Source organism: Bos grunniens, chromosome X, assembly GCF_055505025.1.
Source record: "Bos grunniens cultivar Pamir isolate PY7600 chromosome X, Bosgru_T2T1.0, whole genome shotgun sequence".
Taxonomy (NCBI): Eukaryota; Metazoa; Chordata; class Mammalia; order Artiodactyla; family Bovidae; genus Bos; species Bos grunniens.
The window spans coordinates 16,890,168-16,916,366 of NC_141194.1; the positions used below are offsets into that span (position 1 = coordinate 16,890,168).

At 35.8% G+C, this 26,199-nt stretch overlaps 1 protein-coding gene across 9 annotated transcripts in view; it reads right to left on the reverse strand.

The window, feature by feature from the left end:
• Positions 1-26,199, reverse strand: part of RPS6KA3 (ribosomal protein S6 kinase A3) — a 112,275-nt gene that overhangs the window by 23,667 nt on the left and 62,409 nt on the right. For all 9 annotated transcript variants that reach the window (XM_086387479.1, XM_086387478.1, XM_086387475.1 and 6 more), the window contains 6 exons: positions 11,839-11,919; positions 11,038-11,117; positions 10,335-10,441; positions 7,671-7,708; positions 7,297-7,439; positions 7,050-7,120 (listed from right to left, as the gene is read on the reverse strand). In XM_086387479.1, coding sequence (XP_086243605.1) covers positions 7,050-7,120; positions 7,297-7,439; positions 7,671-7,708; positions 10,335-10,441; positions 11,038-11,117; positions 11,839-11,919 — 520 coding nt within the window. The remainder of the gene's footprint in view (positions 1-7,049; positions 7,121-7,296; positions 7,440-7,670; positions 7,709-10,334; positions 10,442-11,037; positions 11,118-11,838; positions 11,920-26,199) is intronic.

The following is a 26,199-nucleotide window of genomic DNA, read 5'->3' on the forward strand; positions in this document are numbered from 1 at the left end:
TAATTGTAAGATAATTGTGGATTCTCTGTTGTAAGATATAATACGGAGAGATCCTATGTATCATTTACCCAATTTCCCCCAATAGTAGCATCTTATAAAACTATACTGCGGTATCTCAACCAGAATATTGATATCGATAGAATCCACTGATCTGATTCAGATGTCTCCAATTTCTATTGCACTTATTTGTCTGTGTGTTTAGTTCTATGTCATTTTAAAAACTGGAATTGATTTACCTTATATTATTTTTAGGTGTACAGCATAGTGATTCAGTATTTCTGCAGACTATATTCCACTTTCAGTTATTATGAGATAATGGCCATAATTTCCTGTGCTATATAGTACATCCTTGTTGCTTATCTATTTTATACATACTGGTTTGTATCTGTTAATCCCATACCCCTAATTTGTCCCTCCTGCTTCATCTCTTTGGTAACTGTGTGTTTTCTATGTCTGTGAACCTGTTTCTGTTTTACATATACATTCATTTGCATTATTTTTTGATTCCACATATAAATGACATCATACAGTATTTGCCTCTCTCTCTGTCTCACTTAGCACAACGCCCTCAAGGTATATCCATGTTGCTGTAAATGGCAGAAACATTCTATTTTATGGCTAACCATTTTGTGTGTGTGTTTGTGTTTGTGTGTGCGCATGCACACGCGCACCAAATCTCCTTAATCCAATCATCTGGGGATCTGGGTTGCTTCCATGTCTTGGCTATTGTAAACAGTGCTGCTATGAACATTGGAGTGCATATATCTTTTTGAATTATTGTTTTCATTTTTTCCAGATATATGCCAAGGAGTGGAACTTCTGGATCATATGGTAGTTCTAATTTTAGTTTTTTGGAGAACCTTCCTACTGTTTCCATAGTGGCTGCACTAATTTATTTATGTTCCTACTAAGAGTGTATAAGGGTTCCTCTTTCTCAACATACTCTCCAACACATTTTTATTTGGTTGCTTTGCGTGGCTTGTGAAATCTTAGTTCCCTGACCAGGGATTGAACTTGGGCCCCCGGGAATGAAAGTGTGAAGTCTTAACCACTGGGCCACCAGAGAAGTCCCATCCAGTATGTGTTATCTGCAGGCTTTTTGATGACAGCCATTCTTACAGGTGTGAGTTGAAGTTCTATACCATTTTATCACATTTCTAAGCTCCTATAGCCACCACCAGAGCAAAGGTACTGAACAACCAGGATCCTTCAAGTGGCTCCTTTATAATACTACCCACCTCCCTCCTTCCCTGATTCCTAAACTCTGGAAACCATAATGTATCCTCCATTTCTACAAATTCATCATTTTAAGAAAGTTAAAAAAAAAAGAATGCCATGTAAAATGGAACCATATAGTATGTAACTTTTTTCATGCAGCATAATTTCCTTGAGATTCATCCAAGCTGTTGTATTAATAGTTCATTCCTTTTTATTGCCAAGCAGTATTCCATGACAAGGACATGCCACAGTTTGTCTATTTACCTGTTAAAGGACATCCTAGATTGTGTCCAGTTTGGGGTATCATGAATAAAGCTGCTATGAACATTTTGGTCAAGGTTTTTGTGTGAACACATAATAGAATGTTAGCCCAAAGTCTTGTAATGAATTTTTTCATTTTTCAGAATTTTTTAAAGAAGCACTACTGTAAAAGTAAGGGCATCTGGATCTATTACTAAGATCTCTGTGACTTTGGGAAAGCCAATCCCCCTGAGCCTGTTACCACTTCTTTATAAGCAAGGGGATATGGATGTTAGATTAATGGCTGCCAAATGGTAGACTTGGAACCCTTTCTCAAAAGGAATTTAAGAAATCCAACATTTAAAACTGTTAAGAGAACATGTGTTTCCATATACCTATTTTTTCCTTCCATTCCCTTTAACAGCCCTGAAAGGAAGAGGAGCTGGTGGCAAAGGGGTCTGTGGAACATCTAAGATGTCTGTGGTACAGTCTGAAAACCACTGGCTTGGATAAGCTTGAAGGTCTGTTTCAGCTCTAATATATAATTTTATTCTTTTTCTCAACCTACAAATTAAGGAAACCAATGATCCTGTAAGTATGAAAATAATAACAGAGATGGACAAAATGGCTAGTAGAGAAATTTCTATTTCAGGAATAGATCCATTTATTATTCAGTGAGTTGTTATTGAAGCTACTATGTGCTAGACACTGCTTAGAGCTGAGCATACACATAAAGACAGCCCCCAATGGTGAGTGATGAAGATGGGTATAGGTAACTCTTATACATTAAGAGACAAATCCAGAAGGGCATATGTGAAGAGCACTAAGGGAACATGTGTGCATGCTCAGTCTCTCAGTTATGTCCAACCCTTCTGTGACCCACGGACTGTAGCCCGCCAGGCTCCACTAGGACTTCCCAGGCATGGGTTGCCTGGGAAGAGTGGGTTGCCATTTCTTTCTCCAGAGGATCTTCCCGACTCAAGTATCGAACCCATGTCTCCTGTTTGGTAGGTGGATTCTTTACCACTAAGCCACCAGGGAAGCTCAAGGGAACCATAGGGGATATTTATTTTAATATGGGAGATTATAAGAGGCCTTAAGTGCAATTAAAGGTTGAGAATCTATTCATTTGGTCAGTATTCCTTCAATACTTTACCAAATAACATTAATTTCCCTAGACACTAAGCAATAACAACAAAATATTTCATGATCCAATGAGCTTGTGGAATCTCATCTATTATACCCCATGATGGAGACATAAAATAAAAATATGTTGTATATTAAAGGTTGATAAACTTGAGTTAAGAAATCAGTATTTTTCTAAACGTTTTTAGCATCTCTTTTTCAGACAATACCTATTAACATCTTCTATAATTAGGGTTATGTTAAACAACAGAAACAAGGGGAAACACCACCGTACTGGATAACATGAATATAGTAGAGATCTTTAAACAGTGGACTAACAGACCATACTTATTTTCAAGAAGGCAATGCCAAGGGAAGTACAGAATGATCTTGAGTGGTAAAAGGTGGTGGGCAGTGGGCTTTCTACTTAGAAGCTTGACCCTATAGTGTGGGTAGGAGATCACCATGGGTAGGAGATCTGAGAGCTATAAGCAGTACAATACAGAGGAAAGGCTGGGAAAGTGAAATATTTCTGAGAGTGAATTTAGTGAATACCTGTGAATGCAACAGGAAGAAATTAAGAATGATTTCTAGGTTTCTGGCTTGGGAAATAGGGTGCATGGAAATGCTGCTAATTGGGAATACAAGAATAGGAAAAGAACAGCAAACAAAGATAAATTTAGCTTAAAAGTGTTAAGTCATGCATGTTGTTTGTTTTGGGTGAGACATGCAGGTGAGTAAATGGAAATATAGGTTTGGTGTCTGGTAAATTAAGAAAGAGTGACTTGGGAGTAATTAAAATATTTAATAGTTATTGGAAAGATTGATATTCAGGAAAGTGAGTACAGGGGGGAAGAAAAGCACATCAGAGATGGAACCCTGGGGAATGAGAACATTTAAAAGGTGGTCAGGAAAAGAACAATTTGGGCATTAAAAGTAATGACTGCAACTGGCTGAATCAAACAGATTATTAAATCCCATGAGCTTGTTATAGTTTTTTTCAAAAAAAGAAAAATTTAAAAAGTCAAAAGTAACATAAAAACCCAACTCACATTGGACATCACTCCCAGTGGAAGTAACTAGGGCTCTGACAACTGGAAATAATTAAGAAAAGAATCAAATATTTATTTTGCATTTGTTTGAGTCTAATTTCAAGATAACTAAATAAACCCAGCTGATGAAGAAAAGTTTATCATTTTGGAAAACACCAGCTAATAAATGAAAAAATAACAGAAAATACACCATTTAAAGTCCCTAATAAAAAACTGTTTCAAGTAATGATTATCAATGGATGGAACTATTAGATGAAAGCCTGACAGGGAACTTAACAATGGAGGGATCAGCTATAATCACAAGAATTCATCACATATAGTGGTGCAACACAGTGTTGTAAGTCTCCTGATGTGATGTAACAGGGTGCAAAAGCACAAGCTATGGAAATAATCTTGCAAAAAAGTTTAACCAAAAATGGGATAAAGGAATAAGTGAAAAAATACCACAAGGAGAATTTAAGAAACATCTACATTCCTGGGAAAAGACTAATTGTTATATAACCATGGTAACAAGTCACCAGAACCAGTCAATTGATCAAAGACGATCTGCCTAGGTGAACAGCCTTTCCTTTTTGTTCTTGCAAACCGACCATTCAATAACTGCTGTTCATCTGTGAAAATTAGCCAAACAAGAATGAACTAACTCCAATAACCGGACCTGAGTACCAACAGTCCCACCCAAGTAACTACACTCTTACAGATGATGTCAACTCACTTAAGGCCCTGAAAACCTGCCAGTTCTTGAACTCCACCTTTCCTCCAAACCCTATACAAGAACAGTGGTCTACTATGCTTGGAGAGATGTGGCTGAACCACCATCGCTTTCCCTTACTATCGTAAGCAACAGAACCACCTTTATACTTTTTGTTTCAGATACTGAAAAGTGGTCTTATCTTTTCACAAGATAAATTTAGAAAGTGAAATGATATAAAAGTGACTTAATTTCTACAAGTAAATGGCAGGGGAAAAACAGGAGTACACTGTTCTAAATAAACAGAAGCTTAAGAAATATAACCAAAGGAAATGTCAAACTTGATCTGGGACACAGTTTTGGAGAAAACCTGAAAGATCTGGTTAAGGATTGATATTAGATGACTATTACCATGCAAATTGAAGCAGCTAAGAAATGACATGCCTGGAATGCTTGAAATATCTTAGGAAAGAAGAAAAAAAAGAAAAGACTAGACAAAGCAAATGCAGCAAAATCTTGATGACTCTTGATTGGTATATCTATGTTCACTGTAATCTATTTTTGCAAACTTACGCTGGAAATTTTTCATAAGAGATTTTATAAAGAGAAAGGCAGACAGAGAAGGAATAGTCAAGTAAAAGAGACTAAAACAGGAATGGTTAGAGAGGTGGGAGCAACAGATAAAAAGTAGGAAAAATTAAGTGGGGAGGAGGAGGCCAGCAGGGTCAAATATTCCTCAAAAAGGCCTTCCTTAACTGTCCCACCTAAAACGACTCCTGCCCTCAACTTCAAGAATACCCTGGCTTACTATCCCCACTGCTCCTATTACTATAGTGAATTATTGTATTTGTTTGTTTAGAGTAATTCCTTAGTTTCCCCCACTAGAACACAAACTCTGTGAGACGACAGAAGATTCTGTCAGTCTTGTTCACACTGCATCCTAAGTACATACATATAGCAAGACCTCAATCATCTGTTGAATGAGCTGTGGGGACAAATGATACAGAGTCACCTTTCAAACAATCTGTCACTAATTTGAGCAACCAAGAAATTACCAGTGACTACAGTGAGAGACGTTTCAACAGGGTGGTAGAAGTGAGCAACAAACAGGCTATGGTTATGATAAAAGCAGCCAAAAAGGTAACAAAAAGCACAGACTATTCTTTAAAGAGCCATAGTATCAAAAGAATGCAGGAAGATGCAGTAGAACCTTGAAAAAAAGGCCAAGTCAAAGAAATGGTTTGATTTTTTCAACACTAGAGTGTGAGTATTAATTGAAAGGAGGGGCCAGAGTAGATAAGAGTGATGAAGGTTCAGTGAACATTTGTTTACATAGCAAATACTTTTTAACATTTTTTTTATTATGAAGGATAACATAAAAGTGCAAAAAAACAAAACAAAACAAAAACCCCAAACCAAAGTACACAGCTCAATGACTGACCACAAAGTGAACAGTCATCTGACCAAGAAATATAAGATTTCCAGAACCACTCATCCAATGTAACTACTTTCCTTATTCTGCCACAGGCTTTTGCCATCTAAATATGGACCCTAAGAACTATGTTTTAGTTTGTCTGCTTTTAAAACTTTATAAATAGAACCACCTATGTAGTATTCATTTTTTGTATCTGAATTGCTTTTGCTCAACATTCTTGTGAGGTTACCCAAGTTGTATATAACCGTGGTTTGTTAATTTTCTTTCCTGTATGGCACACTACACCCATGGGCAAAAGACTTCAGCCTATTTTTGTATGGCTTTTGAACTACAAATGGTTTTTACATTTTAAAAGTGTTAGAAAGAAAGAATAAACAATACAAATATCTGATAGAGACTGTGTGTGGCCTACAAAGTCTAAAATATTTATAGTCAATCCCTGTTGTAGTCCATTGTATGAATTTACCATAATTTATTAGTCCATTCTTCTGTTAACAATCTAATTTCTAACTTTTGGTTATTATAAGTAATGTTGCTATGACTATCTGAGTACTGGTTTCTCAATGTGCAAGAAGTACCTTGATACGTTTTTCAAGTTCTCTGCACTGAGTTCTTACATAATTTCTAGATTTATTTCTAGGTTTGATTTTTTTATACTATCATAAACAGAATCTTTTTTTAAAAATTACATTTTCTGTTGCTAGTATTCAATCATGAAATAGATTTTATTTATTGACCCTTTATCCAGCAACTCTATCAAGCTCTTATTAATACCAAGGATTTATATCAAGATTTGCATTTTCTATGGACACAATCATTTTAACTAAAGGACATTTTTTCTTTTTTTTGGCCATGCCATGTTATATGGCTTGTAGAATCTTAGTTCCCTGACCAGGGATCAAACCTGGGCCCCTGGCAGTGGAAGTCTGAAGTTCTAACCACTAGACAGGCAGGGAATTCTCAATGACAATTTTATTTCTTCTTTCTAAATCTTAAACTGCACTTCTTTTGGTTGCCTTACTGTACTTGCTAGTACCTTCAGAACAATGTGAACAGAAGTAGAATAATGGGCATATTTGTCATATTCCAAATCTCAAAGGTAAAGCTTTCAGTATTAGCATGAAGATAATTATATGGGTTTGTTCATATTTCAACCACATAATATGAATATCATATCAAGGAATTTCTTATTTATTATACTATATCTAACACTCTAAAATCTCATTTTTTAGTGTGAAGCACTGATTTTTAAATCTCATCAAAACACACGCAATCAAGGCATACTTACTTAAGAATCATAGTCATTGTTTCTTTTCGATCTTTTCCTTGGAAAGGTAGTGTACCAGTGAGCATCTCAAACTACAAAGAAAAATAAGAGGTATTAGTAAGTATAAAATTTTATCAAAAAGACAAAAAGCATCGTTTTAATGACAATCAAATCTTCTAAAATTGCTATAGAATAAAATAAGTGACATATTTTTACTATAGTCACTACTGAACTTTTCAAAAAAATACAAAAAAACCTCAAACCTTACCATCAACACACCAAAAGACCACCAGTCTGCACTCTGAGTATGACCTCGACGATTAACTACTTCTGGAGCCATGTATTCCACAGTTCCACAAAAAGAATATGCTTTCTTTTCATGGTCAATAGACTCTTTACTTAGGCCAAAGTCTGAGAAAATAAATACCAATTTCATAAATACCCTACAATAATTTGTACATACAAAGTTCAAACGTTGACTTCCAAAGTTTACATTAATAGTTCTAATATTTACATTAATTACTTAAAAATTCTAATTCAAGTTTTTAACACAATATGTTACTTAATATTTATATCATGATCAACCTTAAAGGAAATTATATAGAGCAGGAGAGACTATTTTAACAAAATGAGGATTTTTACCTGTTAACTTGATATGACCTTCTTCATCAAGAAGAATGCTGAAAGACAACAAAGTCAGAAAATCTTTTCAAACCACTAAAGAGAGATTTTTAGAAGCTAAAACTGAAATTACTTTGTTAAGCATCAGACCACTACAGTCATTCCAAAACATTGCTTTAGAATGTGAATAAGAAGGCAAAGGTAAAAGAGGAGAAAAACTATTCTTCTGGACACACACATATAACAAATCCCAAAGGCAAAGTGATATAAACTTGTATTAAAGAGACAGGGACACTTGAGAACTATGAGGAAAGGAACTAAAACCTATTCCTGTAAGTTGCTCTTTCTAGTGCCTTTCTACACAGGTAGCCTAACTAAACTCCCTAGTGCTTGAACAACAGACAAAGGGTCTAGAAATTTAAGCCAAATGTGTTAGAGCTGTCACTTTCTTGGTCTTTTAAAAGGCATCTGACTTAGTCATTCCTTCCTAGTTTATTTTCTGACACAACTTACACAATCCTCTTCTCTTCAACACACCTTCCTCACACTCCTTGCTTTTCTTTGATTCATCCTTTTATTGTGTATATTGGTATTACCCAGTGTTTTCTTTTTCAGTAAACTGAGAGCTCCTTGAGACTTTGACCTTATTCATCTTGTAGTTCAGTGTCTGGCAGAGCACAGATAAGAAATGTACATTGCATGAATGAGACCAGTCTGTAAAGGGCCAATACAGCATGCCAAAGACTTTGGAGTTCTTCTCAAGGGCAATGGAGATCATAAAAGATTTACAAGCAAGGAAGGCAGAGATAATCAAATCTGTGATTTTAGAAAACAATTTAGAAGGAAAAATAAAGAATATTTATTGTGCTCTTAGGTATGGGTTATGATAAAGAACAGAAAGCTAACCAAAAAAATCACATGGATCTCAATGAAGTTATGAGCCATGCCATGAAGGGCCACTCAGGACAGACAGGTCATGGTAGAGAGTTCTGACAAAATGTGGTCCACTGGAGAAGGGAATGGCAAACCACTCCAGTATTCTTGCCTCAAGAATCATGGACAGTATGAAAAGGCAATATAATATGACACTGAAAGGTCAGTGCCCAGGTCAGTAGGTGTCCAACACGCTACGGAGGAAGCGGAAAAATAGCTCCAGAAAGAATGAAGAGGTTGGAGCAAAGTGGAAACAATGCTCAGTCGTGATGTGTCAGGTGGTAAAAGTAGTCTGATGCTGTAAAGAACAATACTGCATAGAAAACTGGAATGTTAGGTCCAAGAATCAAGGTAAATTGGATGTGGTCAAGCAGGAGATGGCAAGAGTGAACACTGACATATTAGGAATCAGTGAGCTAAAATGGATGGCAGTGGGTGATTTTAATTCAGATGACCATTAATACCTACTACTGTGGGCAAGAATCCCTTAGCAGAAATGGAGTAGCCCTCATAGTCAGTCAATAAAAGTCTGAAATGTAGTACTTGGGTGCAATTTCAAAAATGACAGAGTGATCTTGGTTCGTTTTCAAGGCAAACCTTTCAACAACACAGTAATACAAGTCTGTGCCTCAACCTAATGGTTCTATGAAGACTTGCAAGACCTTCTAGAAGTAACACTCTAAAAAGATGTCCTTTTCATCATAGGGACTTGCCTCCAAGTCCATCCACACTGCTGCAAACGGCAAAATTTTGTTTTTTTATGGCTGAGAAATACACACATCTTTTTTATCCATTCATCTATTGGTGGACGGTTAGGTTTCTTCCATATCTTGGCAAGTGTAAATAATGCTGCCATGTACACTGGAGTATGTGGACTACATCTCAATAAAACTATTTTTAAAAATTCTTGATAGAACAAGGTTCTTGTTTATATCCTTTTAAAAAAAAGGATGAAAAAAACCCTCTCTTGCTCAAAGTGGTAGACAGTGAACACTGACAAATTAAAGCACAGAACTGTGTGCAATTTTTAAATATTAGTTTCTTGGTAACCACTACTATAAAAGTAATGCAAAATTTGCTCAACTCACACTAAAAATTTGAAATCATGTCGAGAAGAAAATTTTCAATAAATGGTATTTGGAGGAAACAATTAGCTCCATGACATCCCTCATACCAAAAATTTTCTAGATGGAGTTAAAGTAAAAAAAAAAAAAAAAGAAACCATGAAATTAGAAGAAAAAAAAAATCTGATCATGAATTTAGCCAGGTTAGAGAATTATGTCTCCTAAGAATAGAAGCCATAGAAGAGATCTCAAAAGATTAGTAGACCTGAGAAAAAAATACTTATGCAGGTTAAAATAATATAAAAATTTTAAATAAACTAGAAAAGCATATCTATAATAATGTCAAATGGTAAAATCTTAGCTTATAAAGAATGGTCTCTTACAAATCAATGAGAAAAAAATAATGCTCCAAAAGAAAAACTAGCAAAGGCAATGAACAGAAAAATCACAGAAAAAGACAAATTGCCAATAAATCTATGAGCATAGATTTGAATGTAAATGAAAACAAGATAACGTGAACAGATATTTTGATTAACAGAAATGCAAAAGTATGAGAATACAGAGGGTTAGCAGAAATGTGAAGCACAGGCACTCTAACTCAATGTTTGTGGTAGTTCAAACATTTCTTTGTTTTACCGCTTAAATAATTACATTACATTGTATTAAACTTAGCAGCATGATTCCTTACTTTTCTGGTTTTAAGTCTCTATAGATTATTCCCAGGCTGTGTAGATGGTCTAAAGCAAGTGCAAGTTCAGCCAAGTAGAATTTGACATCTTCTTCTGTGAACATCACCTAAAATAAAATAATAATTTTTCTGTCTTTATTTTCTTTCGGTGTTTGCTATTTTTATTTAAAGTTCCACTCTACAGTTTAAATATTAAAAGGTATAAATATGCTATTAGATGTTTCCTGTACAATTCACTTATGGAAGATATTTGCAAAGATGATTACATCAGCCAATTAATGACTTACTAAATGCTAAATATGTACTGTGTGGGAAATAATTTTACATTTTGTTAAATAACAACTATATTCAGATTGTGCCACTGTTGCCCCACCATAATAAAATCTTCAGAAATGAAAAATGATTTTTACAATGCATGCTGAATTTCCACTACTGATTGTTCAAGGATATTTGTTGATATATTATTGCTTCTGAAAAACCTAAAACTAAAAGAAGCAGGACAAAAGACAGTTTATCAATTTAAAAATCTACCTTCAGAATAAATTCAAAAGTTAGTAAAATAACTCTTTTTGGTTCTGATTCTTCAATGTAAGAATCGTGTGCCACTTGAGAAAATATGATAAGCATAATATTGAAACATAACAAAGCTTTACTTAAAACAGGATGCATATAAATAGATTTAAAATAGAGATTAATTATATACCTCTTTGGATAAGCGTGTAAACAAATCTCCTCCCCTGAGAAAGTCCAATATAAGATACAACTTCCCTTCAGTTTGAAAAGCTGAAAGAAGAAATAAAAATTTCCATTTAATTCACAGTTTAATTTTGGGGGCTTACATTAGGTCAACTCATTCACAAATAAATACTATTTTAGCAATTAATGACTATATCATATATCTAAACTAATTTTTATTTACAAGTTAATCACCAATTCCTCTTCGTTTTCATGTAGAAATGTTAAATGCAGTGTTTCTTATTATGGAACCACTAGAACATTTGTTAGATTTTATTCAGGCAATAGTCTTTCAAGAATACAATAGTTCTAAAACATGTGGTCAGTAAGAAAAATTCCTAACAGAAAAGACTTACTTAACCATGAAACAAAATACAAAAACCATGTCACTTAACTACAAAAAAAATGTGGACTGGTTAGCTTTAATTACACATAAGAACATCAGGATGTCTATATTAGGGATTTTTCTTGCTTTTAAGTTAGGCTAAAATATTGGCACATTTAACTTTAAAATGATTATTATTACCCATTCCTATGGCTATTACTCAGAAACTATAATGTTTAAAAGAAACATGAAGCTAAATGCAACAAAAGCTTTTAAAATTTATCTAAGAAGTAATGGTTCCATTTCCATGACTTACTAGATGTATCTACGAGACATATATGAATATATACAAGTAAATATTTAGATACATTTGTATATCTGCATGTAATCAGGCAGTGGGAGAATGAGGTTAAAGGATGAAGTAGGAGGTTGTTCATAACTTACCATAATGCAACTTGACGATAAAAGGATGGTTAACTTCTACCAAGATATCACGCTCCATTTTTGTCCGAACACGGTCTCGAACTATAAAATATTGTACATATGGCTATACTGCAATAGCTTCCAGAGACAATCTTTGAAATAAAATCTCTTTGGTGACTACATTAAATAAAATTTTGCTTATACGTATAAAAGTATGAATTCACATAGAAATAAAATTATTATAAATAAAACTATTTATTACTCTTAAATTTTCAACATTAACTAATTTTTTTAACTAAATTATATTACCAGAAAAAATTGGATATATTTATAAAACCTGTGTTCTACATTAAAAAAATAGAGAACATATTAGATGTGGCTTTAACATCAGAATCTAAGTATTTTGATCAAAGTTATGAAAATTGGCCAAAAAAGAAGCAACTTTAAAAAAATGGCATGTTAATGAAATATTAAAACACAAAAATATGAAATAGGTTTAAACACCCCTCCCTACCAACCATATCAACTCAATTCAACAAACATTCATTAAGCATCTAAAATATGTGGCAGACAAAGTGAAGGACAGATACACCCCAAAAAGTCTATTTTGAGGGAGGCAGGAGAATAGAGATACTGAGACGAGATACTGTGGTGCAGCTAAAAGAGTAAAGATTTTTGGAATTAGAAAAATCTGGATACCGATCTGTGTAATCTAGAGCAAGTTACTTAAACTCTCTGTGCCTCTATTACCTTTCATCTATAAAATGGGGCTAACACCACTGTATCTTTGGGGGCTGTGTGACCATTTGAGATAAGGTTTGTACATCCCAGAGCCTGATATAAGAGATATTCAATTATAGCACCATGTATATATGATAAAGTTATAGTACCATGAATATGATAAAGCAATAAATGATGCATTACCACCAGGAATAAGTACAAGAATTCAGAAAAGAGAAAGATGAGTTTTACTTGCACAGGAAGGCTAGAGTGAAGAGGTGTTTAGGACTCTCACAGTAGAATTTAGATGGGCAAGAAGGATTGGACACAGAGAAGAAAAGTCCAGGTATAGAGTACCAGTGCAAGCAAGGACATGGAGGCATGCATGATGCACAAGAAGGAATCTAATCAGTGTTGAAACTGTTTCGGGGTAGGTGGGGTAGGTGGGGGTGAGGTAGGGGGAAGGAAGGGGAATGTGGGGGAGGATGTGAAGTAGGGAGGATTCAGATTCCTGACAATTTGGAATGCCAGGATGAATTTACATTTGACCCTGTATGTGGGCAAAGGTCTCTTTTACCAACAAAACATTTCCTGAGCAAACTTCTGTGTGCCAGGCACTGTGAGATACAAATAAAATAATCTCCAAGAAGCTCATAATCTGGTGGGAATGAGACAAGTAAACTGATGATTAATCATCTGATAACTACTCTGTTGGTAGCTGAAGGGATTTAAGAGTTGAAAATAATCATTCATTAAAGTTTTTTTTTCTTTTGTGTAATAAGGACAAATCACACATAACTTCTATTTTTCAGGCCAAAGAGACTGCATGGTTATGCCAAAGATTAAATAGAAAGAATGGAAGAGTCTTTTGGGGGCACAGGGCTGGGAACAGAGTGTTGGTTTCCTTGTCAATTAAAGGTGACTACTGATATTTAAAACTCAGATATAAGCCCTCTGGAAAAAATAAACAAAGCTTAAAAAAAAATCCTACATTTGCCATTGTACCAGTTTTCTACCTCCAAATGGGAGATTTTGGTGCCAGTGACTGAAAATATGCAAAACTAGAAAAGGAATCAATTGCTTTGATATCAATACAGTTTTTTACCTGACTTGCTTTGTTGATATATCAAATTCAGTTATCAATCTCTGATTTTGTTATTTTGTCCTATCACTGCTACTCTGGTGCCTCATGTCCAACAGGCCCTTTCTACTATTTATGTGAATCACCTAGGTCTGCTGACAATTCTATTCTACTCTAGCCCAAAACTGCCCTTTTTTCCATTACTACTCATAGAATCTTGGATTATATTCTGGTTACTTTAAAGCTAGATTCCAAATTTCTATCTCTTTCAGTAATTATACAAAGCTTATTATTTAAAAATCACTCCTCTGCTCAGTAAGCAGCAAAAATACCTATCATTATATTTACTGTATATCACTCTTCTGTTATTCTACTGCTATAAAAAAATTACTTGGGAGTTAAGAGCTATAGTTTAGTGGCCATGCTAATAACTAGATGAGTTACCCTGGTAAAATCCTTTGTTCAGGGACTTTCTACCTCCTTCTGTATAAAATAAGAGGCTGGAACCAGATAGTTTTCTTTTTAATATGATTATCTTGTCAGATAGTTTCCTTATAAGCAACATTGATGAGACCTTGTTTAGTTCAAAATGAACAGTAAGATTCACTCACTAAAGAATTCCTTCCTTTTGTTGGAGACAGGTCTGTACAATAGTTCCAATCTGGTTTCTTTTATGTATATAAAGACCTAGTGACAAATATAAATCATCTTACCATCAAGAATTTTGATTAGGATATTAGTGGTTCAGAAGAACCACTAATTTTATATTAGTTAAACTCTAAATCCTGAAATAGAAGTTGTTAATACTGACTCATGTTGGCAAAGCAACTACATTCCTCAGGAATAATTTGTATTACATACTAGTTATTAGATTTTAAACTCGACTTGACTTGAACATGAGAACGAATAAGAAGAAATGCTGTTTGTGTGTCTAGAATTACATATTAAACAAATGCTTTAAGAAATAGTTTACAAAACCTTTTAGGCCCACAGATTATTAGGACAAGAGTCCCTATAAACTCAACCTAATACTATTGACTTCTTTTTGACCCCATTCATTGTATTAATAGAAACTTCAAAATGGAAAGAGACTTCTAATTAAACATTAATGTTTTACTTTCTACTTTCTTTCAAAAATCCTAATGAAATTACAATAAGGGGAAAATTACACATAAACTCACAAGGACAAAAAAGAGAAGACACAGTAGCAGAAACTGACTAAGTGGTAACTCACACAGCAGATCAGAGAAAGCTAAAATCTAAGCTTAAGGAAAAGAAGCCAATGAGAATTCAGAAAATTCTTGCCACAAAATCCCTTCCAATTAGCTTTTTGGTACTTCACTTTGACAAATTTGACAAAAGAAAGCAAAGAATTCCCAAGAATTTAAGAAAAGACTCTAAACATGAAAAATAGCTACCAAAATAAACAGAAAAGTATAGATCCTGATTCAAACAAACTGTAGAAAGAAAAATGAATTCTAACAATAGGGACAACTGGAAATCTGAACAGTTATCAGACATCTGTACAGTAAGGTTTTTTCAGATATAATCACAGAATTATATTACTTCTTTAAAGAGTCTTGATCTTCTGGAGATACACACCAAAACATTTATGCAAGAAATTATACAATGTCTGAAAACCGCTTCAAATATCAAAACAAGGGAAGGGGAAGAACACAGATAAAAAAGATTGATCATGAGTTGAGAAATACTGAAGGAAAAAGAAGAGTATATGGGGGTTCTCTATATTTTTCTGTTTCTTTCTGTAGATGTTTGACACTCTCCATAATAAAAAGTTTTTAAAAATGAAATAATTAGAGAACAAGGAAAAATCTAGGAAGTTAAAAAAAATGGTAGAAACAAAAAGTCAATAGAGGGTTGGAAGATAGTTGATAACATTTCCTAGAAAACAGGAAAAAAATAAAAATTAATCAACAAACCCAGAGGTTCAACATATCCAAAGAGTAGAAGTTGTAAAATGGAGAAGAAATTTGACAAAATACTTTCCCAGAACTGAAGAAATGAGTTTCTGGATTGAAAGAGACCACCCCATTTCTGGTACAATGAATTTTAAAAACTCACACTAAAGAAATACAAGAACACCAGGGATAAAGAGTAGATTGATTGTAAAGACTTCTAAAGAAGAAAAGCAGCTTACACACAGACTGGGAACCAGAATGGCAATAAATTTCATAACTGCAACATAGGAAACTGGAAGACAATAGAAACAATGTCTCCAAATTTCTGAGGGAAAATTATTTTTGATCTAGAATTTTTTATATCTAGTCAAATTATAAATTGTGAGGGGGTAAAATAAAGGCATTGTCAGACATGTAAAGTTGTAAAAAAATTTACTGTCCAACCTTTCTGAAGTACCTCCTAGAAGATGTATTCCACCAAAACTATAAAGCAAACTCAGAAAAAGGTAGACACAGAATTTAGGAAAGGAGATCTAATCAGCAAAGATGTGAAGGATATGTGACTTCAGTATACTATCTGGCTCAGTAAGGAACAGCTTTTATAAAGCATCATGGAAATATTACTAGGAGGACATGAAAAGGCAACTTGTGTGTAGATGGTAGTATAAAAGAACTAAATCCAAAACTTCCATGGTAGGAAGTCAAAAGACTATGTCCCCTAATGAAAATGGGCAAAGAATTACAAGAATACCGAATGTACTTTACAATATCGTATTGGTTCTGCCACACATCAACATAAATCCACCACAGGCGTACACATGTTCCCCACTGTAAAGTAATTAGCCTCCAAAATAAATAAATTTAAATTAAAAAAATAAAATACACATCATCACACAAAAAAATAAAACAAAATTGGGCAAAGAAAAAAAAAAGAATACTGAATGTAGAGGTAAAAGGCATAAGTAGTGGCTAAAGAGATTGAAGTCATTGTCTCTGAGGGTCAAGAATTGGGATAGGGAGGAGGATAGGAAAAGCACTGATATTTTATAAGACTCTATATGCAGATTACTTTGAGAAAAATAAAAATTAAATTTAAGAACACACCAGCAACCTACAATTCCAATATGTCAAGTATCTTCACTTTTCTATGGTCTCTTCTATAGCTTATATCTTTATACTTTAGGTAGACAAATTTGTTATAATGTTCACTTGCAAATTTTTATTACATTCATCTTTATGCTCACATTTGAAATAGTTCATTTAAATAATATTCTATTAAGTGGTATACCATAATTTTATAAATAGTTCTCTATTTTTCTTTTTTTTCCTTGCCAAACTACATTTTTTTTTTGCTTTATTTTTTATTTTTTTAAATTTAATTTTATTTTTAAACTTTACATAATTGTATTAGTTTTGCCAAATATCGAAATGAATCCACCACAGGTATACATGTGTTCCCCATCCTGAACCCTCCTCCCTCCTCCCTCCCCATACCATCCCTCTGGGTCGTCCCAGTGCACTAGCCCCAAGCATCCAGTATCGTGCATCGAACCTGGACTGGCAACTCGTTTCTTACATGATATTTTACATGTTTCAATGTCATTCTCCCAAATCTTCCAACCCTCTCCCTCTCCCACAGAGTCCATAAGACTGTTCTATACATCAGTGTCTCTTTTGCTGTCTCGTACACCGGGTTATTGTTACCATCTTTCTAAATTCCATATATATGCGTTAGTATACTGTATTTATGTTTTTCCTTCTGGCTTACTTCACTCTGTATAATAGGCTCCAGTTTCATCCACCTCATTAGAACTGATTCAAATGTATTCTTTTTAATGGCTGAGTAATACTCCATTGTGTATATGTACCACAGCTTTCTTATCCATTCATCTGCTGATGGACATCTAGGTTGCTTCCATGTCCTGGCTATTATAAACAGTGCTGCGATGAACATTGGGGTACACGTGTCTCTTTCCCTTCTGGTTTCCTCAGTGTGTATGCCCAGCAGTGGGATTGCTGGATCATAAGGCAGTTCTATTTCCAGTTTTTTAAGGAATCTCCACACTGTTCTCCATAGTGGCTGTACTAGTTTGCATTCCCACCAACAGTGTAAGAGAGTTCCCTTTTCTCCACACCCTCTCCAGCATTTATTATTTGTAGACTTTTGGATGGCAGCCATTCTGACTGGTGTGAAATGGTACCTCATAGTGGTTTTGATTTGTATTTCTCTGATAATGAGTGATGTTGAGCATCTTTTCATGTGTTTGTTAGCCATCTGTATGTCTTCTTTGGAGAAATGTCTATTTAGTTCTTTGGCCCATTTTTTGATTGGGTCGTTTATTTTTCTGGAGTTGAGCTGTAGGAGTTGCTTGTATATTTTTGAGATTAGTTGTTTGTCAGTTGCTTCATTTGCTATTATTTTCTCCCATTCTGAAGGCTGTCTTTTCACCTTGCTAATAGTTTCCTTTGATGTGCAGAAGCTTTTAAGGTTAATTAGGTCCCATTTGTTTATTTTTGATTTTATTTCCAATATTCTGGGAGGTGGGTCATAGAGGATCCTGCTGTGATGTATGTCAGAGAGTGTTTTGCCTATGTTCTCCTCTAGGAGTTTTATAGTTTCTGCTCTTACGTTGAGATCTTTAATCCATTTTGAGTTTATTTTTGTGTATGGTGTTAGAAAGTGGTCTAGTTTCATTCTTTTACAAGTGGTTGACCAGATTTCCCAGCACCACTTGTTAAAGAGATTGTCTTTAATCCACTGTATATTCTTGCCTCCTTTGTCAAAGATAAGGTGTCCATATGTGCGTGGATTTATCTCTGGGCTTTCTATTTTGTTCCATTGATCTATATTTCTGTCTTTGTGCCAGTACCATACTGTCTTGATAACTGTGGCTTTGTAGTAGAGCCTGAAGTCAGGTAGCTTGATTCCTCCAGTTCCATTCTTCTTTCTCAAGATCGCTTTGGCTATTCGAGGTTTTTTGTATTTCCATACAAATTGTGAAATTATTTGTTCTAGCTCTGTGAAGAATACTGTTGGTAGCTTGATAGGGATTGCGTTGAATCTATAAATTGCTTTGGGTAGTATACTCATTTTCACTATATTGATTCTTCCACTCCATGAACATGGTATATTTCTCCATCTATTAGTGTCCTCTTTGATTTCTTTCACCAGTGTTTTATAGTTTTCTATATATAGGTCTTTAGTTTCTTTAGGTAGATATATTCCTAAGTATTTTATTCTTTCCGTTGCAATGGTGAATGGAATTATTTCCTTAATTTCTCTTTCTGTTTTCTCATTATTAGTGTATAGGAATGCAAGGGATTTCTGTGTGTTGATTTTATATCCTGCAACTTTACTATAGTCATTGATTATTTCTAGTAATTTTCTGGTGGAATCTTTAGGGTTTTCTATGTAGAGGATCATGTCATCTGCAAATAGTGAGAGTTTTACTTCTTCTTTTCCAATTTGGATCCCTTTTATTTCTTTTTCTGCTCTGATTGCTGTGGCCAAAACTTCCAAAACTATGTTGAATAGTAATGGTGAAAGTGGGCACCCTTGTCTTGTTCCTGACTTTAGAGGAAATGCTTTCAATTTTTCACCATTGAGGATAATGTTTGCTGTGGGTTTGTCATATATAGCTTTTATTATGTTGAGGTATGTTCCTTCTATTCCTGCTTTCTGGAGAGTTTTTATCATAAATGGATGTTGAATTTTGTCAAAGGCTTTCTCTGCATCTGTTGAGATAATCATATGGTTTTTATTTTTCAATTTGTTAATGTGGTGTATAACATTGATTGATTTGCGGATATTGAAGAATCCTTGCATCCCTGGGATAAAGCCCACTTGGTCATGGTGTATGATCTTTTTAATGTGTTGTTGGATTCTGATTGCTAGAATTTTGTTAAGGATTTTTGCATCTATGTTCATCAGTGATATTGGCCTGTAGTTTTCTTTTTTTGTGGGATCTTTGTCAGGTTTTGGTATTAGGGTGATGGTGGCCTCATAGAATGAGTTTGGAAGTTTACCTTCCTCTGCAATTTTCTGGAAGAGTTTGAGCAGGATAGGTGTTAGCTCTCCTCTAAATTTTTGGTAGAATTCAGCTGTGAAGCCGTCTGGACAGGGGCTTTTGTTTGCTGGAAGATTTTTGATTACAGTTTCAATTTCCGTGCTTGTGATGGGTCTGTTAAGATTTTCTATTTCTTCCTGGTCGAGTTTTGGAAAGTTGTACTTTTCTAAGAATTTGTCCATTTCTTCCACGTTGTCCATTTTATTGGCATATAATTGTTGATAGTAGTCTCTTATGATCCTTTGTATTTCTGTGCTGTCTGTTGTGATCTCTCCATTTTCGTTTCTAATTTTGTTGATTTTTCTCCCTTTGTTTCTTGATGAGTCTGGCTAATGGTTTGTCAATTTTATTTATCCTTTCAAAGAACCAGCTTTTGGCTTTGTTGATTTTTGCTATGGTCTCTTTTGTTTCTTTTGCATTTATTTCTGCCCTAATTTTTAAGATTTCTTTCCTTCTACTAACCCTGGGGTTCTTCATTTCTTCCTTTTCTAGTTGCTTTAGGTGCAGAGTTAGGTTATTTATTTGACTTTTTTCTTGTTTCTTGAGGTGTGCCTGTATTCCTATTGTATAACTTTCCCCTTAGGACTGCTTTTACTGTGTCCCACAGGTTTTGGGTTGTTGTGTTTTCATTTTCATTCGTTTCTATGCAAATTTTGATTTCTTTTTTGATTTCTTCTGTGATTTGTTGGTTATTCAGCAGCGTGTTGTTCAGCCTCCATATGTTGGAATTTTTAGTAGTTTTTTTCCTGTAATTGAGATCTAATCTTACTGCATTGTGGTCAGAAAAAATGCTTGGAATGATTTCTATTTTTTTGAATTTACCAAGGCTAGCTTTATGACCCAGGATGTGATCTATCCTGGAGAAGGTTCCATGTGCACTTGAGAAAAAGGTGAAATTCATTGTTTTGGGATGAAATGTCCTATAGATATCAATTAGGTCTAACTGGTCTATTGTATCATTTAAAGTTTGTGTTTCCTTGTTAATTTTCTGTTTAGTTGATCTATCCATAGGTGTAAGTGGGGTATTAAAATCTCCCACTATTAATGTGTTATTGTTAATTTCTCCTTTCATAGTTGTTAGCATTTGTCTTACGTACTGTGGTGCTCCCGTGTTGGGTGCATATATATTTATAATTGTTATATCTTCTTCTTGGATTGATCCTTTGATCATTATGTAGTGACCTTCTTTGTCTCTTTTCACAGCCTTTGTTTTAAAGTCTATTTTATCTGATATGAGTATTGCTACTCCTGCTTTCTTTTGGTCCCTATTTGCATGGAAAATCTTTTTCCAGCCCTTCACTTTCAGTCTGTATGTGTCCCCTGTTTTGAGGTGGGTCTCTTGTAGACAACATATGTAGGGGTCTTGTTTTTGTATCCATTCAGCCAGTCTTTGTCTTTCGGTTGGGGCATTCAACCCATTTACGTTTAAGGTAATTACTGATAAGTATGATCCCATTGCCATTTACTTTATTGTTTTGGGTTCGAGTTTATACACTGTTTTTGTGTTTCCTGTCTAGAGAATATCCTTTAGTATTTGTTGGAGAGCTGGTTTGGTGGTGCAGAAATCTCTCAGCTTTTGCTTGTCTGAAAAGCTTTTGATTTCTCCTTCATACTTGAATGAGATCCTTGCTGGGTACAATAATCTGGGCTGTAGGTTATTTTCTTTCATCATTTTAAGTATGTCTTGCCATTCCCTCCTGGCTTGAAGAGTTTCTATTGAAAGATCAGCTGTTATCCTTATGGGAATTCCCTTGTGTGTTATTTGTTGTTTTTCCCTTGCTGCTTTTAATATTTGTTCTTTGTGTTTGATCTTTGTTAATTTGATTAATATGTGTCTTGGGGTGTTTCTCCTTGGGTTTATCCTGTTTGGGACTCTCTGGGTTTCTTGGACTTGGGTGATTATTTCCTTCCCCATTTTAGGGAAGTTTTCCACTATTATCTCCTCAAGTATTTTCTCATGGTCTTTCTTTTTGTCTTCTTCTTCTGGAACCCCTATGATTCGAATGTTGTAGTGTTTAATATTGTCCTGGAGGTCTCTGAGATTGTCCTCATTTCTTTTAATTCGTTTTTCTTTTATCCTCTCTGATTCATTTATTTCTACCATTCTATCTTCTAATTCACTAATCTTATCTTCTGCCTCTGTTATTCTACTATTTGTTGCCTCCAGAGTGTTTTTAATTTCATTTATTGCATTATTCATTATATATTGACTCTTTTTTATTTCTTCTAGGTCCTTGTTAAACCTTTCTTGCATCTTCTCAATCCTTGTCTCCAGGCTATTTATCTGTGATTCCATTTTAGTTTCAAGATTTTGGATCAATTTCACTATCATTATTCGGAATTCTTTATCAGGTAGATTCCCTATCTCTTCCTCTTTTGTTTGGTTTGGTGGGCATTTATCCTGTTCCTTTATCTGCTGAGTATTCCTCTGTCTCTTCATCTTGTTTAAATTGCTGAGTTTGGGGTGTCCTTTCTGTATTCTGGCAGTTTGTGGAGTTCTCCTTATTGTGGCGTTTCCTCACTGTGTGTGGGTTTGTACAGGTGGCTTGTCAAGGTTTCCTGGTTAGGGAAGCTTGTGTCGGTGTTCTGGTGGGTGGAGCTGTATTTCTTCTCTCTGGAGTGCAATGAAATGTCCAGTAATGAGTTATGAAATGTCTATAGTTTTGGGGTGACTTTGGGCAGCCTGTATCTTGAAGCTCAGGGCTGTGTTCCTTTGTTGCTGGAGAATTTGCTTGGTATGTCTTGCCCTGGAACTTATTGGCCCTTGTGTGGTGCTTGGTTTCAGTGTCGGTATGGAGGCATTTGATGAGCTCCTGTCAATGAATGTTCCTTGGAGTCAGGAGTTCCCTGGAGTCAGGGTTTGGACTTAAGTCTCCTGCTTCTGGTTATCGGTCTTATTTTTACAGTAGTTTCAAAACTTCTCCTTCTATAGAGCACCATTGATAAAACATCTACATTAAAGATGAAAAGTTTCTCTATTGTGAGGGTCACTCAGAGAGGTTCACAGGGTTACATGGAGAAGAGAAGAGGGAGGAGGGAGTTAGAGGTGACCCAAATGAGATGAGGTGAATCAATAGTGGAGAGAGTGGGCAAGCCAGTAGTCACTTCCTTATGTGCACTCCACAACTGGACCACTCAGAGATGTTCACGGAGTTATACAGAGAAGAGAAGGAGGAGGAAGGTGACAGAGGTGGCCAGAAGGATAAAAGGGGGGAATGAAAAGGAGGGAGACAGATCCAGCCAGTAATCAGTTCCCTAAGTGTTCTCCACCGTCTGGAACACACAGAAATTCACAGAGTTGGGTAGAGTAGAGAGGGGTTAGGGAGGAGACACAGGCGACCTGGTGGAGAAAAAGGAGAGTCCAAAGGGAGAGAGAGCAGTCAAGCCAGTAATCTTGCTCCCTAGTGAAAAATGGGTCCTGAAGATTGGGTTCTTAAAGGTACAAAATTGGTAACAAATACATAAAAGCAAAAATTAAAAATCTAGAGTAGAGTTTGGAATTTCAAAAATACGATGTTAAAGAAAAGAAGAAGGAAAAGAAAGAGAAAAAAATGAACAAAGGTTGCGAAAATTATAAAGAAAGTACAGGTACAAAATTGATAACTAATACCAAAAAGCAAAAATTAAAAATCTAGAGTAGAGTTTGGAATTTCAAAAATACAATGTTAAAAAAAAAAAAGAAGAAAAATAAAGAGAAAACAAACAAACAAAAACAATGTCACAAAAATTATAAAGAAAATACAGGTACAAAATTGATACCAAATACCAAAAAGCATAAATTAAAAATCTAGAGTAGAGTTTGGAATTTCAGATATACAATGTTATATAAAAGAAGAAGAGAAAGAAACAGAGAAGAATAAAAAAAAAAGTCACAGAAATTATATAAAAAAAACTATAGGTACAAAATTGATAACATATACCAAAAAGTGAAAATTAAAAATCTAGAGTAGCGTTTGGAATTTCAAAAATACAATGTTAAAGAAAAGAAGGAAAAAAACAGGTCAAAAAATTATAAAATATATACATATGAAGTTTGCTGAAGAAAAAAATAGGGTCTTTTTTTTTTGCAAAGTAATAGGTTATAGAAGTGAAAATTAAAGGAACAATAGAGGACTTAAATTTTTTTTTAATTAAAAAAAAAGAATGATCGTAAAAATAATAAAAATACATCTAGGACTTTCTTGGTTTTGTTGTGGGTGTTGTGGGTTCAGTTCATTTTTGGCTAGTTCCTTGGTCAGACTTATATTTCTCAAGATCTATAGGCCCCTTCCTATGTAGTCCGTAGTAACCACAGGGTTTTGATCTATTGCCAGTAGCTTCCAAGGCGTTTCCCTCTGTTATATCTTCTTCTGTTTGCTAGTCTCTTCAGTATCTGGTTTCCACCCTGACACAAAGGGGACGGTAGAGGACACTTTTTTTTTTTTTTTAGGCTTACTTGTTCAGTCGCGCTGTGGGGAGGGAGGGATGCTGCAAACAAATAACACTGGCGTGGGCTCGCAGTGCCTCAGCCACCCTGGGTCTGCCCCCGCTCACGGCGCGTGTAGCCACCCTGCCCACACTGCTCGGGCTCTAGGTTGTTCCGCCGGGAACAATCCGAGGCCGGCCCTGGGTTGCATGCACCTCCCAGGTCCAAGTCGCTCAGGGTCAGGCACTCGGGTAGTCCTCAGAGGCGCAGACTCAGTTGGGCCTGCGTTTTGTGCTCTTCCCAGGTCCGAGCAGCTCAGGTGATGAGGTGTTTGGTGAGCGCCAATGCTGTGACTTATCGCCTCCCCGCCACTCGGTTATCTGGGTGTAAAACCGGCGCACCTTCTCAGGCAGATGTTGACCGTCCAGACCCCCAAGAAGTTTTAGTTAGCAAAGAAGCCTGCTTACAGTTTTATAGATAATGTCTCTCTGGGGCTGCGATTGCCCCCTTCCGGCTCTGGCTGCCTGTCACCGGAGGGGGAAGGTCTGCAGCTGGCCATCTCTGTTCAGTCCTTTGTTCCGTGCGCGGGCCTGGCGGTCTTAGGTTAGGGCTGGCTTTTCGCGTGGTAGATATCCCACAGTCTGGTTTGCTAGCCCAAATTATTTCGCTCAGATAGCGCTCAGGGTATTCAGGCCAGATTCTTACTCTCAGCGATGCAGCCCGCGCCGCGCCTCCCTGCCCAGCCCCCGCTTGCTAATGGCAGATGCAGGCGTCTGCGCTGCTTCTCCGCTGGGGGAGTTACCCTAGGGCTCGCAATCTGCGCGTTTTAATTGTTTGTTTATTTTTTCTCCCTGTTATGTTGCCCTCTGTGCTTCCAAAGCTCAGAACAGATTCGGCAGTGACAAGGTTTCCTGGTGTTTGGAAACTTCTCTCTTTTTAAGATTCCCTTCCCAGGACGGAACTCCGCCCCTCCCTCTTTTGTCTCTTTTTTTTTGTCTTTAATATTTTTTCCTACCTCCTTTCGAAGAGTTGGGTTGCTTTTCTGGGTGCCTGATGTCCTCTGCCGGCATTCAGAAGTTGTTTTGTGGAATTTACTCGACGTTTAAATGCTCTTTTGATGAATTTGTGGGGGAGGAAGTGTTCTCCCCGTCCTACTCCTCCGCCATCTTGGCTCCTCCCCCTTTTGCTCTTTTTTTAATTTTTTATTTTATTTTATTTTTAAACTTTACAATATTGTGTTGGTTTTGCCAAATATCGAAATGAATCCGCCACAGGTATACCTGTGTTCCCCATCCTGAACCCTCCTCCCTCCCCATACCCTCCCTCTGGGTCATCCCAGTGCACCAGCCCCAAGCATCCAGTATCGTGCATTGAACCTGGACTGGTGACTTGTTTCATACATGATAGTATAAATGTTACAATGCCATTCTCCCAAATCTTCCCACCCTCTCCCTCTCCCACAGAGTCCATAAGACTGTTCTATACATCAGTGTCTCTTTTGCTGTCTTGTATACAGGGTTATTGTTACCATCTTTCTAAATTCCATATATATGTGTTAGTATACTGTATTGGTGTTTTTCTTTCTGGCTTACTTCATTCTGTATAATAGGCTCCAGTTTCATCCTTCTCATTAGAACTGATTCAAATGTATTCTTTTTAATGGCTGAGTAATACTCCATTGTGTATATGTACCACAGCTTTCTTATCCATTCATCTGCTGATGGACATCTAGGTTGCTTCCATGTCCTGGCTATTATAAACAGTGCTGCGATGAACATTGGGGTACACGTGTCTCTTTCCCTTCTGGTTTCCTCAGTGTGTATGCCCAGCAGTGGGATTGCTGGATCATAAGGCAGTTCTATTTCCAGTAAAACTGATGCAGGGACATTATTCTTAGTGTTTTCAAAGGATAGAAAGCTGGGATCAGGGCCATCCAGACGGGCTCGGAGTGTCGAATTCGCGGACTCTGGTCAGTCGACCTGAACAGGCTCCGGCGGGCCTCTATTTTTCAATATTTATAAGATTTTAAATTCTTGATATTGTAAATACTGTTGCAATGAAAAAATGACAAGTACACAAAATCTTCCTTTAAGATTATTTCCTCAGGTTACTTTAGCAGCAATAATGGCTTGCTATACTTAATGCAAAACAGCTTTCTAATTTATGTTGCCATCATATGAAAAAACTCAT